Below are 19823 nucleotides of genomic sequence, written 5' to 3' on the forward strand. Positions count from 1 at the left end.
AAATGTATGCAGCAGGAGTTTGAGCCAAAACTGCCAAGGGATATTTTAAAACTGTCGAAGAACAAGTCATTCTACTTCAGAGCAAGGTTTGGAGCAATTTATAGTGCTTCTAAAACTGAAAAGTACCTTTTAAAGAATAGCACGATAGGCAATCGGCTTTTGTTTTAAGAATTAGTAAACGTTGAATTTACTTCTCCCGAAAATTCAAACTGGTGGCTCCTTCTCCCTGATAGTAATTTATTTTTGAAATTCCAAAACAATTTCACAGCTGAATTTTGAGCCACTTTTAGTTACGGACTTCTGCTCCAACGATTTTTCTGAAATTCCTCTGGCATATTTATTATATCAATGAAAGCCGATACCAGAAATGTCAGTAAAAAATATCAGCAAAATGTTTTACTAGACGCGATTTTCTTTGAACAGTAGGGTCCCTTTAAGCGCTAATTTCTCAAGAAATATTTACCATCAATGAAATCGGAATATTTCGTATTATTGCCGAATGATATCTGTTTCTGTTTGCAAAGTTTCGCAGCCATCGCGTTAAAAACCGAACAGTTATGACGGAAAATTTGTCACAGCAAAATGCTCTTGTTTAATTACGGAGCCACCTTAAAGTCCCTAATATAATGGTCAAAGCATTCTAGAAATACCTGTCTCACAAACCCTCGCGATATGTGTGCGCCACTCAAGTTTTTAAAGCCTTTCCGGGCGCAATTGGAAACTGCTTGAGGGTCCTTGAGGAGTCAGGATATGTACAGTCATTCACTCAATTAATCAATCAATCAATTAAATCGTTTATTCAGATCAAAAAGCACACCACAGTCTTTCGACTGAATTACTTATTTATTTACCATTATATCCCTTGGGGGTTTGTTCCATTCTGTAATTGTCCTTGGGTAGAAAGAATACTCGTAGTAATTCCTAATGGCTGTTGGCTGTGTGAAGAGTACAATACTCCACGGAGCGAATTGAGTACCAATGGCCAGCGGATTGTAGTTTTGCATCTTCGTGAGAGACTAGCCTGTATCGCGTTTTATACAGCATAGATAGGCGTGATATGGTTCGCCTACTTTCCAGTGTCTTCCATTTCAGATTGAAAGCATTTTGGTTACACTATCTTTGCGGTCGAAGCGATAAAACAGTTCCTTAGTATTTATAAAACTACAGTTCGTATTTATCTATACCCAATGAAAGGTGGAAAAAACTATTTATAATTAGATTTAATTTACAAATTTCTTGGTTTTTTCTCCCTTTGTTCGGTCTTTTTTATAGACAGGAATACATGTATAAGAAACTCTCTTCCACTATTAAGAGTGGACTTTGGCCAAATCGGCCGTCCCACACCGTTAAAAAGATCTAGACATAGCGAATCGGGCAGATAACGTTGGGATGCCAGCCATTACCCTTTCTAATGTTTCACTATGGGTGCGTTCCTGATGATGATGATGATGATGATGATGATGATGATGATGATGATGATGATGATGATGATGATGATGATGATAATGATGATGATGATGATCCTGATCAGGATCACTCGGATCATGGTAGGTCAAGTGAACCGATGAATCCTTGTCCAGAGTGGATTCATCGGTTCATTTCATCTCAAAGGAACGAAGCCATTATATGTGCAATTAGAAGAACCAGGTCGCATAGCAGGCCACCTAGCATACGCGCTCTATTTGATCAGAGAAATAACTAGACAAACTGTGGTGGAAAATCCAATACTGTAACGATCTAATTAGTTGAATGACCTAGTTAACCACTGAGAGTTTACAACCATAAAAATCTGTGCAAATTTCAGGTCTTTCCAATCAGTTATTTAGAGAAACTTAGCCAAAAAAGCTGCAGAGGCAAAGCGATTTTAACGATTAGTAAAAGTTATCAGCGTTGTGAAACACACCAACCCTTATCTGTTTAGTGCCATCTGTGCTGTTGTTTAAAAGTGAGTTCCATTTCAGAATGTTGGCAGGAGGAAGATCACGTGACTGTCTTCCCTGCCCTGCTCCCTGCCTTCTGACCTCATTCACCACTGAACCAGACTCGTACTTAGTCGCTATTTATTTTTTGGGTGGGATGAGAGAAGATTGGTGTTAGGTTGAGGCACGCGGGAACTCACAGGAAGGGACGAAGGAAAAATAGCCTCGTTATTTTTTCTTCGTCCCTTCCCATGAGTCCCCGCGCGCCTCAACCCAACCCCAATCTTCTCTCATCCCAAAAACGCATAAATAGCGACTGGGTACCAATCTGCCACTGAACCACCCACCTCCACACCCAGAAAACAGTGTAACTGAATGATGCCAGCAGACGCCTCTTTCCTCTGGTACTAGTATTGGTATTTTCTTTTCTTCTCGCCCACCGAATGCAGGCACTCACGCTTACAACAAGAACACGATGCCTCCAATAATGAAACTGTCCATGTATCTAAAGCAGCAATTGTGTTTAATCCAACAGATGCCATTGCTCAGTCCTTACAGGCAACTTATCAGCGGCTATCAGAAATCCCTGACCCCAAGTTACCAGTAAAATATCCCCGTACACCAGGATATCGACCCGTTGGCGAGGATAACCCTTTGAACGCCTGGTAAGTTTATTACTGTCCTTTTTATGCCGTCGTAATAATTTAAGGTGGCTCGATAGGGTTTTTCAGGGACAATACCTCCCAAGTTTGAGCATAAGCTACGTCGCCATTAACAAAGATTTGGAAAAATTACCACCACAGCTGCATTAGATAAAGATGAAAATTTGTTATGATCAGCGTTACGATGACATTGGAGTTGTCATAGCAATGAAATGGCGCCATTACCAACTTTACTTGCCACTGGGAACTGATCTTTCAAAATCGTTCACGGCAGCTTTATCTAGCTAGTATTGTTCATTGTAATTGTAAATAAATTTTTCATTTGTTTTCTCACGGAGCATAACGTGTCCGCGCGTTCCAGGTCGAATTGGAATTTGGAAATGTTAATTTGTTTTTTATAAAGAGACGGGGAAACCGGAGTACCCGTAGAAAACCCTCTTGGAGCAAGGGAAAGAACCAACAACAAGCTCAACCCACATATGGCGTCGACGCCGGGATTTGAACCTGGTCAACATTGGTGGGAGGCGAGTGCTCTAACACCTTTGCTGCCGCTTTGTTTCAAACTTTAATCCTGACGCTAAGGAAAAATTTAATTTGACACATAAATCCAGCGCTAAATCACTGGCCTTGTTTTTCTTTGCCAGATATTACTGGCTACGATCGATAACCTTGGTATCGCTAGGTATTACTTGATTTTTTTTAATTAGGAAGTGTTATAATTTACAGTTTTAGCAACCTTTGACGTTGATTAGTAATGTGCCCTGGACACCTTTCAGCAAACTCGTTGTTTAGTTAAGGTCTCGGTAAATGAAAATTTTAGTACATTGCTCGATTTTGTTTTTTTTTTTTTATTTTTGGCATGAGTGGGTCGTAAATTTTATTTTGGCAGAAAAAGAAAACCAGAAAGTGCTTTTTAACCCCTCTAAAATGAGCCTTTTCTGAGCTAACCAGCCAAGCGTGGACCTCGCGCTAAATCTTTAGAGCTGATTTTCTCTCACTCTATTTTAGGCGCAAAAATCAAAATTCTCCGACCTCCAGTCGGGACAGGTTTTAAGCTATCGCTTTGAAACTTTCAGATATGATGGATAATGATATAGACTCAAAAAGGTTGTGAGGAATTTTCCGATTTCCCTTTGTAACTCATTTTATGTCAGTTTCTTTGCGTAAATCGCGCTCGAAATTCGACTTTTTAGTTTGAAATGCAATAATTCCGCTAATACGAAACATATGCAAATTTCCTCACACCCTTTTTTAGGTCTTTTATCTCTCAATCAGATGCAATAAAAAGGAAGTGAATATTTAACAACGCGAAAGGGCTGGAGCTTCAGCAGTAAACTTGATACCTCTGAGTTCGAGAGCAAAAAACTTAAGCGCCTTTTGAAATTCGATGAAATAAAATCTTTTATAAGGTAATTTAGTCTTTTAGCTTTAATTTGATATATAACTTGCCTTTGTAGCGAAAATACTCGCGCGACTAGAATTTTTTTCTGTGGGCACCTCGTTTTCCTTTACCGAGACCTTAAACTATACTGACTTTGTCTGATCGTAGTCTCTTAATATTAAATTTCGCTCTATAGGTACTGGCGCTGCAACATTACAGGCGCACCAAACGGGAAACTCCTAGGCAAGACGATTGCCGTCAAAGACAACATTTGTGTTGCTGGTGTTCCCATGATGTGTGGCTCCCGTGTGTTGGAAGGTTACATCCCGGATGTTGATGCGATTGTGGTGTCCCGGATATTGGACGCTGGTGGTTGTATACTAGGAAAAGCTGTTTGTGAGAGTTTATGTAGCAGTGGAGGTAGCTTCACTTCTGCTACTGGTCCTGTTCTGCACCCTGATGATCCGACGAGAATGACGGGAGGATCTTCATCGGGATGTGCAGCTCTGGTAAGACGTTGTTTTGTAAAGTTCTGTCGGTACATATCATCCAGTAGCAGTGGCAGTAGTTATCCATCAGTTTTGGATGACTATGGATTTTCACTCTGGTCAAGGTGGTCTTGTGGTCGACAGCCTCGTCTGTAGTTGTACAGTCGAATGCGGGAGTGGCAGTTTCTTCCGCAGTGTGTGCAAAAGTAGTTGGTGGAATCTCTTTAGGGTTTAACATCTCAGCCATGCATCCTTGTTCTTATGAACGGTTTTAGGTGGCGGGAGGTCACGTGGACATGGCCCTTGGAACAGATCAAGGTGGGTCTATACGAAATCCATGCGGACGCTGTGGCATTGTGGGTTTAAAACCCACTTTTGGTCTCGTGCCATATACGGGAATCATTCCAATGGAGTTCAGTCTTGATCACGTGGGTCCGATGGCAAAGAACGTGCACGATCTATCCTTGTTATTAGAGGTTTGTCCCTTGACTTATTATAAGAAAAACCATCTTCTAATAGCTATTAGTTTATTTTTAGATTACTTTTTGAAAAAAAACGTCATTAGGGCCTTCCCCCAATTGATGCAGGTTACGTGATTTTGTGTTTAATTCACTTCTTACATGTTTCACTTGATCGTTTCCAGTAGGTAGGTAGTTGTGATTGAATTCAGATTTGGTAGCGAGTGTCGATGAATTTATTAGACTTGCATTACTTTCAAAACAAGGACAACTCCAGTTGCTTCATATGCCGGCAATCCTCACTTACAGACAAACGTTTTGCTCAGGACTGAAATGGTGAATGTTAGCTCAATCAGAACTTAACGATTCTATTTTAGGTTTGGCACAAAACTTTCAGATGCTTAGTTTTGATTTAGATCACTCCCAATATCTCAATGTTTCAACCTTGAACTTTTACCGTCAGTATTATGAAGATGTTCAATTCTTTCTATCTTCGGTTTTTGGTGGCACCATTTGTATATAGAGCCGTTTTTAATTTCAAGTAGGTGCCGTAAGTGCTTTCGTTTGCATTGCTGATCTTTTTCATTTTTCAACAATGATGCCTCTCGTTAGCTTTTTAACCAGCTGGAAACCAAAACCGATCGTGACTTGTTCTTACTTGTTTTATCGCCCTTGGCGTTGTATCTATATTGTCTTAATACATACTTTTCTTGTTTATTTTTTAATTCCGTGCTTATTGTGATTTTCAAAGTATTTACTTTTGACTTTTACGAGGATTTATTGCAAGCGTTCTATGGTTATGCACCTCATTTCCATATATAGAAAGAAATTCTGGTTTGCTCGTCTGGGTACATTATTTTAAAACCAGTTTAATTTTTTCTGAATGTTTCACTTCCTTTTCTATTCTTTCAAAGGTCATTGCCGGTCCCAATGATGGTCTTGATTACCGCCAGCCACACAGTATGCAGTCTCCTGAATCTTATACCAGTAAGGTAATACAGAAAATCATTGTTTTGTTGGAAAACACATACGATTTTTTATGTAGGGGCATGCCATGATGACGTCTCTCGATGGGAATTAGAAGACTTGGCCACTCCTGTTCGTCTTTAGTGTGTTTGTCGTTGCATCGAATACCCCAAGATGAATTCACCTCTCTAGTCTCTTGTTGTGACGATGGTGGACCGCCCAACTTTAAACCTATACAATAGGGATGTGAAAACGTCAAAGTTGTACAGCTTGTTCAGCCTGCCAATACAGCCTTCAGTCTCTCCTGATTCCTCGCCAACAGGGATGTCTAGCAGGAGGTACCAGGAAAGACGGCTGTATTCGCAGGCTGCAGCTTGTAGGACAAGAAAACGTTGTTGTGGTTGAGTATCCGTTGCGAATTCTTCCAAGTGTCTGGCATTATTGATATTCGCTGAGACCTCTCTAATTGTCAAGCTGGCCAACGTTTTAGATAATTCTTACTGCTGCTTGAAACTGTCAACGCTTTTGAGATTTGTTATTAAGCCTGGATCATTGGCCGAGATGTGCTGTTGGTTGCTGCTCCCTGGGATAAGAACTAGTACAAGTCCGTACGAATTGCATTGAATGAATTGGTTTAGCATGGTCTTCGTTTCATCAGATCTTTATTCCATCAAGGTGTTAAGATGATGAGATAATTATCAGTTATAATATTAAAAGTTGAGCGTGGCGTTGAGGGTCATGATCAAAGGTAAGATCAAGCGATGTGATTGCAGCCGTCCTTCTTAAAGTCTTTAGACTTCTTACAACCTGGGATGTAGTTACCTTGCCTTGGTTCGACTCTTGAAAGGTCGGATCAGTTGCCATCATATGATCGTTCGTGCAACAGCCTGATAATTCGGATGAATAATATGACATCACCTGTAGACATTACATGGCATCTTCTCCTGCTCTTATATGCACTGCAGAATGAGGCCCAAAACATGACTTCTCTGCTGGACACTATATTCTTTTCAGGAGGTTCCTTCTGATCTCATCTGGTTTAATTCTGTCGTAGTGTGTGTGGTCTTCTCAAGCAATGCAGTGTAAACAATATAAAGTTGATTCAACAGAACTGAATTGTACTGGTCAAATTTCCTCAACACCTCCAGGTCTTGAAACTTCGTATGCATGTAAAGGTTATGGCCGGCCATTTGGTGTATGTCAATCTAACACTGAATGTGGTAAATTATTTGGTCATTCTTGTCGAACCAGTCAAAAAACGAATGTTTGAATCGTTTTAAGATGGCTTTTTACCTTTTTTGTCTTTCCTGTAACGTCTTCTTAGAGTAGCTTTGACTCGCCTTTGCCGTTCTGAGGGCTTCTATAACATAATGGCCTCGGCGAGTGATACGCAGCTAGAAACTTTTCTCGGCCAGGTTGTGACTTTTCCGGTGAAGCGTTTGCGCTACATGTTGACGTTTTTAATGTTTGTCCACAGGGGGCCCACACAATCTGTTTGTGTAGCCGATTGTTATTTTATAGTAAATGTACTGGATTTACCGTTTGCTTCACCTATAGCGATATATCGCTAACTATGTATATAAATCAATGATAAATAAACGTTGAATTACCTTGCCTGTGGTGTATAGTCGTCCTTTTGCCTCAAAAGCGGTTTTTTGGGCGATTTTGAATGAATTTGAGTTCGCCGTTGACTGTTCCATATATAAGAAGGACAAGGGAGGAATCCTTGTTTTGAAAGGGTTCCAGCGCCGGAGCGATTTTTTCCCCCAAAATCGCATCGCTCCGCTTTCAAACTTCGCAGCATAAAGGTCAAAAGATTCACGATTCTTCTCGTACCTTCCAATCGAAAATCCATCCAAACGGCCCGGAGCTAGCCCTGGAAGAAAATCAAAATCCCACAGTATTCGTGCGACTGGAATGCGTAGCAAGATCCATACGTGCCAGCCACAAACCGTCCCGCTGATTGCCCCTTTCTGATTGGACGACGTTACACAATAACCTATTCAAAATACCTAACGAGGGTTGGGAACCACAGGCATTTTAGTGACCCTTCAACTGTTTACCCACCAGACTCGGGTCGTGTGTCTTGGCGCTCACCGGAAGCCACTTACATTTCCGCTCATTGTTCGCGTCCGCCAATGAATGAACAGGGGAACAGATTGTTTTATATTCAAATATTCCATTCCCGGCTGATCGGTTGAAGTGTCAGCAGGTAAATCGAACTTGAAACCTCGGCAAAAGCTAGACTTTTCAACAAAATTTAAAACAAATTTTACTTTCTCTATCAGCCTTCCTTTTTTCAACGCAGACTCGAAGCCTGGGAAATTGCATAGATTTATTGTATGTTCGTGGGACTTCAACCACACTTTAAGCTCCCTTTCCTCGGTATATTGCAGGATCACTTCCGTAACCACCCTGTGGTCGTCGTAGAGTACGTGTTCTACACGCAAGAAGCTTAGCGAGCGATCGCTGTTTGCAGCTGACTGCCAGCCCGCAAATGTGATTTTTGGCAATTCGTTCCATTCACGTTGGTTTGATGTTGTTGCAAAACATTCCAACTTCCTCTTTAAATTTAGATATCCACGCTCTCGTACCCCTCCTTTGGATCTTCTACGTTGAGATATTACAACCTCTCCGCTATTCACCCAAAGTTCTTTTATGGCCTTAGTAATAAGGTGTACCGGGACATCATCAGCCGAAATATTCTCCTTTTCCATTTCGATAAAGTCGTAGATATCCTGACTATACGAGAAGGCTTCATTTTCTACCTTGTAGTTTTGTATCAGCCTAGAATGAACCGATAGCGATAAATCAATTTCAATCACCGATACAATTCAGTACAATTGTACAATTCTGACTTTGGGATAAATTGTAACTTACCAGACTTTAAGAGACACCAATGTTTGCTCAAAATTCGTTCCAATTTTCCTCTTTTTGATAATGTTGCCCTCGTCGTTCGCTTTCAGCGTGGACAACATTTTCTTCGCATTCAAAGACTATAAACCGATCAGCCGGGAATGGAATATTTGAATATAAAACAATCTGTTCCCCTGTTCATTCATTGGCGGACGCGAACAATGAGCGGAAATGTAAGTGACTTCCGGTGAGCGTCAAGACACACGACCCGAGTCTGGTGGGTAAACAGTTGAAGGGTCACTAAAATGCCTGTGGTTCCCAACCCTCGTTAGGTATTTTGAATAGGTTATTGTGTAACGTCGTCCAATCAGAAAGGGGCAATCAGCGGGACGGTTTGTGGCTGGCACGTATGGATCTTGCTACGCATTCCAGTCGCTCGAATACTGTGGGATTTTGATTTTCTTCCAGGGCTAGCTCCGGGCCGTTTGGATGGATTTTCGATTGGAAGGTACGAGAAGAATCGTGAATCTTTTGACCTTTATGCTGCGAAGTTTGAAAGCGGAGCGATGCGATTTTGGGGGAAAAAATCGCTCCGGCGCTGGAACCCTTTCAAAACAAGGATTCCTCCCTTGTCCTTCTTATATATGGAACAGTCAACGGCGAACTCAAATTCATTCAAAATCGCCCAAAAAACCGCTTTTGAGGCAAAAGGACGACTATACACCACAGGCAAGGTAATTCAACGTTTATTTATCATTGATTTATATACATAGTTAGCGATATATCGCTATAGGTGAAGCAAACGGTAAATCCAGTACATTTACTATAAAATAACAATCGGCTACACAAACAGATTGTGTGGGCCCCCTGTGGTTTGTCATTTGTTTGTTGCTAAATCACTTTCTTTCCAGGCTAAAGTGGCTCAAACATTGACAGATAAGGAAACGATTATTCTCTCGAAGCCCTAAAGCATACATGCGCATGCCCACGCTGTGTGAATAACGGACTCACACACGTATTAAGGATCTTTTTCTTACAGTTAACAGGTGACATCTCCCATCTTCGCCTCGGTCTCCTTAAGGAAGGTTTCTCTCGTCCTCAGTCCGAGCCTGATGTTGACGAATTGGTTAAAAAAGGAGCTGAAGGGTTAGCTAAAAAGACGGGCGCTTCTTTACAAGACATCTCTGTACCAATGCATTTGGATGGTAAGTTTTGTTTCCCCTCTTTTTGTAAAACTAATACTGGCAGTAACTACTACTTAACGGTTTTATCTTTCGTTACTGCGGAATAGCGTAAAGGATTCTATTAGGTATACCTCGTCCTTATCAAAGTTTTAAAATACGGTTTAGTTTTTGTGGTTAGGAGTTTTTAATTGTTTATCAGGAATATCTAGTTGTTTTGTTCACAATCCTCAAATATTTAATAGTTACATTGTTATTATCACGCAAGTTGTTGTAAATAGTGCTAGTTACTGTTTAAACATATGCTTGAAAGCGGCGTTCGAACACTCGTCTTATATACTAATTGTTGTTTTGTAGTAGTAAACAAAATACAAGCGTGTTGTATCATGTTCTAATTGGTTTATTTTTTTCTAATCGTTTTTTGAACGGCGTGCCTGTAAGCTAGCTGTTAATCTAAGTGCATTTCAACTGTAAAGAAACCTTTTAACCTTTTAGATGATCCAAGGAATAAAACGCCACGTAATGAAAAAATGAGAGAATGGATTAGGAGCTTTAGGTAAATCGGAGGGAAAATAATGCTGGGACTAAGCCAAATTTAGCTTTACGGGTGGTCAAAAACGCATGCTGATCGAAAGTCAGGAGTCGAAAGCAGACGCAAAAATGATCTATAAAGGTTTAGTTGAGCTAAAACTAAGGTCCTTTAAACCCTACCTGCCTGAGGGCTTAGATCTTTGTCGAGGTTTACTGATTTTGGCTGTTGTGATATATGACGCCATTTCAGATGGAGGACTCTGGACTAACAGGTTTTTGGAAACAACTGGTGAGACGCAGATCACTTTAGTGAACGATTTTAGTTATGATAAGGCTTCATTGTTTGCCTTAACAATAGTTTCCTTTAGGTAATCGAGATCAGCAAAAAGTAACTATGGCTGAATCAGGCCAGGATCTCTGAGATAAATCATGTTTGATATACGAAACCTTATAAGAATGAACGATTTCGCGAGCTTTTTTTCTGTTTTCATGTGCATTTGTTTTGCTGAGTTATGTGCAGGTATGCAATAAATCACCTTTTTTCTCTAACATTGTGTGGTGTAGCGTCGGCCCACTTTTATTCTTTAATCAGTTTCGTTTATGTTGTCAGTCTAGGTAAAAGAACAAAAACCTCGAGAGCCTGACAAGATTCAAACCTATAACCCACCAAACATCTGGCGGATGCTCTTTACATTGAGCGATGCATACGAACAAAGCCACATACTACTGGTTTATGGGGAAACGCGTCCTCCACATTCCATGAAACAGCTGTGTATGATGACTGAATTATAGATGATAATTGATTGATAAATAAAAAGAAAGAGCGTGGTAAAAAACTATGAAAACATCTTGGCTCCCACAGAATTAAGTATGGCATCCTTAGCACCAGAAGGGCGCTCTATCCAATGGCATGGAGCTATGGAGAGACCCTTGTATACCATGACCATTGTGTCAGTGTGTATGTAGTATCTGTAGTATCCTGCCACTGCTCATGCTGGTGAGATGTACATGTAGGAATGTGTTGCACACAACATCGTCAGGCACTGTGCGGTTACGATTTCCTCGATCGCAAACTAACACATATCAACTATAATCGAGCAATGTTCGTTTTTTCTTTTCAAGGCTATCAAGTGACCAGTGCACAACAAATGCTTGCTCAAGGATTGAAGATTCGCGCAAATGACCTCAGTGTTGATTTGAAAGTTGCAGCTGTCAAAGGAAAATATTTACAAGATAACTATCAAGATTTGTTTTATACCAAGGCACGTAATTTGGGGTGGAAATTGCGACAAGCATTCGACGAAGCGCTGACTAAAGTTGACGTGTTGATAATGCCTACAACTCCAATGAAAGCTAGGCGCATACCACATATCAACGTAACATTAAAAGGTAACGTGAAGCAAACAGTCTAAGGGTGCATGCGTTCGTTTGACCATATCCCGCAATAAGAATAAATATAATAAACTCTAGATCACTAGTCCTGTCCAGGCATTAATCAAAGCATCTGCAAATCTGGTTGAAATACAATATTGAGATAGCTGCTGCATTCCAGTGGTCCAAAAATTGTGGTAAAGCGATTTATTTTTCTTCTGCAAAACAGTGAATCGAATGCACCCTGTGGCTATATCTCCCTTTGTGTATTTCACATCCCATATCCTTTTTCTCTTTAAGACAGCTGCCGCGCAGTTCATCTTCAGTTCATTTTTTCCTATTTTCCAATGTTTTTATTTTGTAGTTGGACGTACCCCCAAAGCGGTCATTTAACCCTTACATCTGTAGTGGTCACTTGCGAGAACCATTCTCGTAGGCGGGCATGCATCATGCGCGTTTCAGTGGCAAACCTTTTTCGCGTCCCTAGGGTGTCCGCTACTCCGCGTTCAACAGCTTGCACTGTACTATAATAAGTGCTGTGGAACAAGTGAATTATAACGCCATAAAGCTAAAATGAATAAGAACATAAATAAATAAACTCATGTTAAGGTATAAGCTTATTGGTTTTATTTATTTATTTATTTATTTATTTATTTATTTATTTATTTATTTATTTATTTATTTATTTATTTATTTATTTATTTATTTATTTAGAGTCATCGGACATGCACCTTTAGTGCACGTTAACAGAGACAATTCCCGAAGACAGTGATCTAGAGTTCTTCTGGATGACTTTAAATCACGTTTTTCAGATTCCTGGTTTACCGACTACTTCTAAATAAAAACAGGCTCTTGACTGCGTGTACTATCTCAGTTTTTCAGTGAAATGAATAATTTAATCACCAGCAAATTAAGTGACTAAATATGGTGCACGTTCTTTTCAATTCGTTTACAGAATACCTTACATCGTGCGGTGAAAACATAATGAACAACTGTGCATTTAACATGACTGGTCACCCAGCCTTGTCCATCAATGCAGGCTTTAGTCAGGGATTACCAGTTGGAATGCTGATGGTTGGGAGGAAGTTTGAAGAAACGACTCTTCTAAATGTCGCTTACGCATTTGAAAAGATCCGAGATGCTATGTAGCAGTATAGTAATATATTGTGCAGCTGTTTTTTCAGACACCAAGAGCCGTCTAATTCGTCAGTTTCCCTCCCATATCGTTTTATACAGGGAAAGTCTCAGCGTTTCTAAAAGAAACTTTCAAAAACCTTTCTTATTCATAGATATCATTTTTTACTTTGTTATGGAAACGTAAATAATTTCATTTTTTGATTCGTTACTCTATCATCAAAATGTAATAGTTTCCGTAATCATTTTTTTCACTTAATTTATGTATGGTGAAAGAGCCTCCAAGGGAAAGCTATACCTGACAATAAAGTATGCATGCATGTATGTAGCCGGTATCCAGGTATGTATGTTAGGTATAGCCTTCGTGACAGGTACGAGTACATACGAGCCCTGTCTGTCTTTGGCCAGTTTTTTGCGTCCGTAAGATCACGAACATTCGCACTGAGTTAGATGCAAGTGAGCTAGCCGCTAATTCCGACACTGACTCAACCAGCCAGATCTACCACATTTACTGGAACGCCCTTATCCAAATTTGATACTCTCTCATTGGAGCTAGTGAAGACGCTTATCGCAAGTGCACCATCATTGTTAAAGAGTGTCTGAATGGACTCTCGTGCTATATCATCCATGATAAATTTCTCCCTCGAACAGGGTCACTTCCCTGATGTGTTGAAAGGGGCGCTTGTTAAACCGAAACTAAAGAAATCTGGTCTGGAACTTGAAAAAAAGAGCTATCGGCCCGTAAACAATCTTCAGTTCTTGCCTACGCCCACGTAAAAGGCAGTTGCATGCTCAACAAAGAACGTCTCAGATGATGGCATATAGGCTTTTCCCTGAGTTGCAATCAGCCTATCGGCAATTCCACAGTACGGAGAAAGCCTTACTACGTGTTTTTAACGACATCCTACTTAACATGAATAAACAACACGTAACGTTACTGGTCTTCCTAGATTTAAGCGCTACATTTGACGTCATTGATTATTCAATACTGCTTCGACGTCTTGAGAATAACCTCGGAATTAGTGGATCAGCGTTAGAGTGGTTCCGCTCCTACTTATTCTGTCGATTCCAACAGATCAGACATGTTTGACATGTAGTTTGGTCTGCCACAGGGCTCTTGTCTTGGTCCCTTGTTGTTTTCAATACACAAGCTCTCTGTTTGAAATCGTAAGCACCTACCTTCCACACACACAGCTTTACCTTGCTTTTAGACCAGACGATCGTGTGCTACTCAAGATTCGGCTGTTGTTACGATAGAAGCCTGTATACCGGACGTACGGAAGTGGATGATTACTGACAAGCTGAAGATCAATGATGATGAGAAGACTGAGTTTATCCTCACTTGCGCTAGAGCGCAGTTAAAGAAGATGAATATTGGCAAAATAACCGTCTTAGACTCTCTCATATCTACTAGCAAGGATGCAATAAGAAATCTAGGTACTTGGTTTGACTGCAGCCTTATGACTGAACACCCATGTTACACAAACTTGTAAAGCAGGATAAGGAAGTTCTTAAATCAGGAGATAAGGTTTTGAGCTTGAAAACAAGGAAAAATATTCCAGCGGAATTATACGCGTAAACGAATCCACCCTTTTATTTCGACTACACTATCCATATGAAAAAATGCGGATTTGTTGGGTTTTTTCTCCTACACATGCTGTTGCATTAGAATCACGTGCGGACCCATTATTTCACTGCAATTATTGAGTGAGGCTGAGTATGACTTGAATTATGCATATCGAGGACTGGATGGTGTTCGGTCTCGTCGGCGGATAACAACCTTCGAGATTTGCATAATTCTTCATAACACAAAAGCCGAATCCAATAAATGTTTTGTTATTCACTCATTCAGAAATATCGAAAGTATTTCCAACTTAAAAACATGCTTATCTCGACTCTGTGTCATACCATTTAGCTTTTTATCGGCAGTTGAACATCGACGGTTTCCTCCTAAAATACCTTGAAAACACTTTTTAGGTTATCCAGAGTACTTTTAGATATCTAGAAATGCATTCTAAGTGGCGCTATAAAATTTGTATCTATTCGGTCATCAAAGGGGAATTTGAATCTTTTCGTAAGTACAAGGACTTTCAATATTATTTTCTCGAAAATTTCAGATGTATTTTCACGTATTACGAAAGTGAGCATTTAACTGATTCCTCTCTCCATCACATTTTTGAATCCGAAAATTGTAGGTTTCCATTTTTTTTGAAAAAATGCCAAACCTGAGGAGTGAGATGTGAGATATCGGTAAACTTATGACAATGGTAGGGAATTCATTAGACAAACTTCGAGTAATTGCACGTGAATGGAAGCGGTCATCTGGAAATTCTTAGTTGTCCTCAAGTTATAGAACATGTCAGGCAACATCTGCTTCCTCGAACAGATATTCAGGGAGACCCAATGAATCTGTTCCTCAAAATATCTGTTCCTCATGATCAGGCAAATTTTTGCTGTCTGGGAGGTTTAGAAAAAATATGTCCTTTCAAGGAGAGTGTTGCTGGCAAATAGACAATTCAGGGTGTACGAGTGGATGTGAAGGGCTGAATTTTGCCCTATGACCACACCCATCGGTCTTGCTGGGAGTGAGGAACAGACAGATTTTTCCCAGCAATCTCCCAAAATGCTTAAAATGGCTCCAGAAAGCTTTTTCCATGCTTTGTGTTGTTTTTAGGTCTTTTTCTCAAAATTTCCCATTGGGTGCCCCTAGATATTTCACAGAAAACAGTCGTTGGGTGCCTCTGCCATTTCTTCTTCGCAAAACGTGTGAAATCTTCTGCTACTTTCTCCAGCGCTTCTCAGTAGTCACAGCACCTTCGATCTGCTGTTCCTTTTTCTGCCGATTATCAGTACAGTTGGGGTTAACTGAACTAATATCATCGGCAAGCATCTTCTAAATTCAGTCAACAACACTAGCTGGTCATGACGAATTACCAGGGGAACCCAGGGGGAATAAAATCAATCGGAATCAGCATAAAGATTTTGAATGAGCAATAATGTTTATTGAATGTAACATTTGTAACTATTAGGCTAAGAAGTTGAAGTTCAGCATGCAGCACCTTCCCTTTGGTAATTGATAGTCTCACGTAAGATACTGTGGCAAAAGATCCAGCCACATACCTCGCTTTCCCAACAAGAAGCATTGAATAGCCAGAATACCACCTTGAGTGGCAGGCCTGCGTGTTAGTCGTAGCACCGTATGTCTCCCCTCTGCCTACAGGACAGCTATTATACATCAGATTTGGTTATGAGTACAAGATCGAGTGTGAGTTTAAAGTTATTTGTGATTCAAAGCTTATCACTTTTTCCTTGCTGTTGACCAGTTTTTAGGAGCAATAATGGGTAAGATGGATATGAGCTTATATCAAAACAACATGAGTCTAAGATCTGATTCTTCAGTAGTACTCAATCTCGTAGTCATAGCCAATTATCATGATTAAGAAAGCAAAGAAACAGTGGACACGCCTTCTCCTCTTAGAAATCTATATTTATTAATAAATAGAAGACTTGGAACCTGACTGCGACCTATACATTTTGTCATTGTGATTTGAGATATTTTAAACGATTTAACCTTTAGACTATTTAAGACCTACACTTTAAAGAATCACAAGTTATACGAAGAACTACTGTATTCAGGGGCACCCAACGACAATTTTCGGGGAAAATATCTGTTCGGAAGACGATTTGAGATCTAGAATTTTCGGAGCATTTGTTCTAAAATTTCTTGCTTGCCTGCCTCTCCTAGGATTTTCGAACATCTACAAAATGGTATAATTACCCATTTTTAACGGATTTTGACCCTAAAAAAGGCCACCTAGAATTTTCGGGAGCCTTTTCCTGGCTGAAATTTTCGAGAAGGTAAGTTTTTATCCCTATAATTTTCGGATCACTAGACTATTAGCTAGGAAATCCGAACAGGTGAAAAGTTTTTAGGGGATAAAAATATGCCTATATCTACCGTTTGAATACTAAAATACGTTCAATAATGCTATGTTAAGTGGTTTTGAACCATATCCTCGTTGGGTGCCCCTATGTATTGCTTTCCACTGACTGCCAGCCCATTAAGAGTTCCGTTATAATTACAAACATGAATTTAATTTTGAGTGGTTAAATGTTCCCTTTTAAAATACCCGATAATTAGCTTCCATTTAGATCATTTAGGTTCTCAGATGTGTCCATACTGAAAAGAGTACACTAAACATTGACTACTTGAAAATGAACTACAGAATGTAACAACAATCTCATTGAAACAGCTTTTTTCAGTTACTCAAAAACTTGCAAGCGGTTGTTGTCAAGCTCGCAAACAACTATGTGGCCACTTCTCAGTACACAAAGGTTAGTAGGTCTTCCTAATTGGCCCATTTTATTTCCATGACTACCAAACTTTGAAACGAATTTGCCATCCAAAGTAAGGACCTGCACCCTATGATTTCCTGTGGAACAAACCAAAAGATGACCCGTTTTGTCCACTGCAAGCCCAGTTGGGCGAATGAACTTTCCATCTCCAGTCCCATACCCGCCAAATTCATATAAAAATGTCCCGGTGCTATCGAAAACCTTAATAACATGGGCATCAAGATCAGACACAAATATTTTATCTTCATAAAATACACAATCAAATGGCATGTGTAATCCACCTTCCCTCACCGTCTTCAGAATGTTTCCTTCCTGAGAAATAAACCTAATACATTTATTTTCAGCGTCACAAACAATAAGATTTCCTTGAGCATTTAGCGATATTCCGCGTGGCTGTTTAAGTAATTCACCACCGTGAACAGATTGTATGTATTCTCCGCTGGATCCAAAAAGTGATATCTTGTTACTTTGTCTACTGCAGACAAAAATTTGACCTTCTTTATCAGCAAATAGTCCATTTGGACATTTAAAATGGAAATGTTGGAATGCCTTACTGAAAACGCCATTTTCATTAAAAACTACAATCCGATCATTACCCATATCACTAACAATGATGTCGTGATTTGACTTATTCACCGTCACTCCCCAGGGTTTGTTCAACATTTTACCCTCAAAAGCTCCTTGGCCGATGAACCTAATGGGTAAAAAGGAGCGTTTTCGTATTTCAATGGACGGCAATTCCCCGATTTTTTCACCATTCATTTTAATGGTCAATAAATATTGTCCAGTCTTACTCGGAATGAAGGAAAATGTGTAGCTACCGTTTTTTCTGTCACTGATTTTTACTTCATCAGTGATGCAGTTTATGTTTGGATCTTGTGCTGAAGTCAACTGCAGAGTAAAATAATCCCCAGGGCAATAGCACTGTTCTCCTTTGAAATTCCTGGTGATAACTTCAATTTCTGTCTCCAACCCGGCTGTAGCGGTCCTGACGCCATTAACTAAACACTGGTTTGCTTCCGTAGCAGATCGGTCAATGTGTCCAATACTTAACTCTTGGATGATTTTGGCAACTCCTTCGTTCTGGAAAAAAACGGTTGAATAAACGTCTATTTCAGCCGTCGATGGTATATCTGGTGGTTCTAGGATTCCTTGCTGCATCTCTTCTACGATTGCCCTGGTCCTTACAAGTTCTGCTCCTGTGCTTTGCTGGACAAGAGTCTCAATCTTCGAGATAGACTGCTCCCTCTTTTCAAGCATATCCTGAAGTTCACTTTTGCTTTTCTCAAGTTGTTCTTGAACTACTTTTGTCTGATTTTCCACTTCCGCTGTTAAGATTTTTTCTTTTTCTTGAATCATCAAGGTCAGGAATCTAACCATTTGTTGTATCTGCTCCTTATTAGTTTTTGAGCGGTATTCAATTAGACGCATCCTTTCGTCTACTTCTCGAATGTGTCTTGATATTGTGTTCGTCAATTCCTTTGCAGCATCCAGTTTAGAAGCGGCGTTTGCCCTAATCGCTCTTGCAATTACCTCTACATGCTCTACATCGTGTTTATTATGCTCAATAATAACGCAAGTTTGGCACACTGGAATATCACATTCTTTACAGTAAAACTTCAAAATTTCTTTATCATGAAGCTCCTTTTGGCAAAATACTGGCGTCTTGAGAACATCCTCAAAATCCTTGTCTTCAAAGTCTTTGAGAGCAAGGACACGGTGATCTCTGTTTTCTCGCAAGATGTTGTGTGCATTCACACAATCGTTACACCAGAACGTGCCGCAATGAAAACAAAAGGATGCTTCTTCGCTTTTCTTTTCACAGTTTCCACAAGTCACCTTTGCAGTGTTGCATTCTTTGATGGTTAGAATGTCAAGCAGATTTTTCATATGAAAGCAATCAGGCAGCGTTTCCAAAGTGCCACTCTCTGGAACGGCGACTTCTCTCTGGCAAAGCGGGCATTTGATCATATTGTTATGGGCGCTGGCTCCAGCGAAGTTGTTAAGACATTGAAGACAAAAAATATGCAAGCAAGGAAGTTGTTTTGGTTTTGTGTACAGGTGCATACACACCGAGCAAGTTACTTCCTCCTTTAGATTGCGCATCAGAGTTGGGACATCCATCTTGGAATATTAAAACGTTTCAGGGAAAAGAACCGAAACTGCTACAAACTAGATCTGAATAAATTATATTCAACCTGAATCAGTGATGCGTAGTGTCTCGTGATCATAGCGATAGCCAATAAGCCTCTGTTTGGCACATAAATATCAACAGGTGACCTAAGGCAAATAAATTGGCGAAGATGTTGTTCCGGGTCCACAGGTCACAGTTGTTTGTATAAACTTTCTCATTTTTGTCACGAAATGGAAATACAGTAACAATAGCTATATTAACATTTAACAAGTCAGGCTTCACAAACGCTTTCCTGGCTATCTTGCGTTTTATTTAGTTCCACACACGGGAAATAATTTTCGTTCTGGACACGCAAAAATAACCAGGTGTTACAGTTGTGTTACGGA

General features: G+C 40.0%; 2 protein-coding genes across 2 annotated transcripts in view; one reads left to right on the forward strand and one right to left on the reverse strand.

The window, feature by feature from the left end:
- Positions 1-13232, forward strand: part of LOC140950608 (amidase-like) — a 17958-nt gene extending 4726 nt beyond the window's left edge. The window contains exons 2-9 of the mRNA XM_073399850.1: positions 2455-2584; positions 4159-4471; positions 4726-4926; positions 5823-5900; positions 9770-9934; positions 10665-10731; positions 11565-11831; positions 12769-13232. Coding sequence (XP_073255951.1) covers positions 2455-2584; positions 4159-4471; positions 4726-4926; positions 5823-5900; positions 9770-9934; positions 10665-10731; positions 11565-11831; positions 12769-12962 — 1415 coding nt within the window. The 3' untranslated portion in view covers positions 12963-13232. The remainder of the gene's footprint in view (positions 1-2454; positions 2585-4158; positions 4472-4725; positions 4927-5822; positions 5901-9769; positions 9935-10664; positions 10732-11564; positions 11832-12768) is intronic.
- A 2758-nt stretch (positions 13233-15990) lies between these two features.
- LOC140950533 (E3 ubiquitin-protein ligase TRIM71-like) lies at positions 15991-19432 on the reverse strand. The gene has a single exon (XM_073399777.1). It carries the CDS (start codon positions 19425-19427, stop codon positions 17211-17213), a length of 2217 nt encoding a protein of 738 aa, XP_073255878.1. The 5' UTR covers positions 19428-19432; the 3' UTR covers positions 15991-17210.
- Positions 19433-19823: the final 391 nt, after the last annotated feature.

Source organism: Porites lutea, chromosome 1 (assembly GCF_958299795.1).
Source record: "Porites lutea chromosome 1, jaPorLute2.1, whole genome shotgun sequence".
Classification (NCBI taxonomy): Eukaryota; Metazoa; Cnidaria; class Anthozoa; order Scleractinia; family Poritidae; genus Porites; species Porites lutea.

Coding starts and splice junctions, on each gene's coding strand:
- LOC140950533 (XM_073399777.1), bottom strand. CDS start 19,427: ATGGATGTCCCAACTCTGATGCGCAATCTAAAGGAGGAAGTAACTTGC.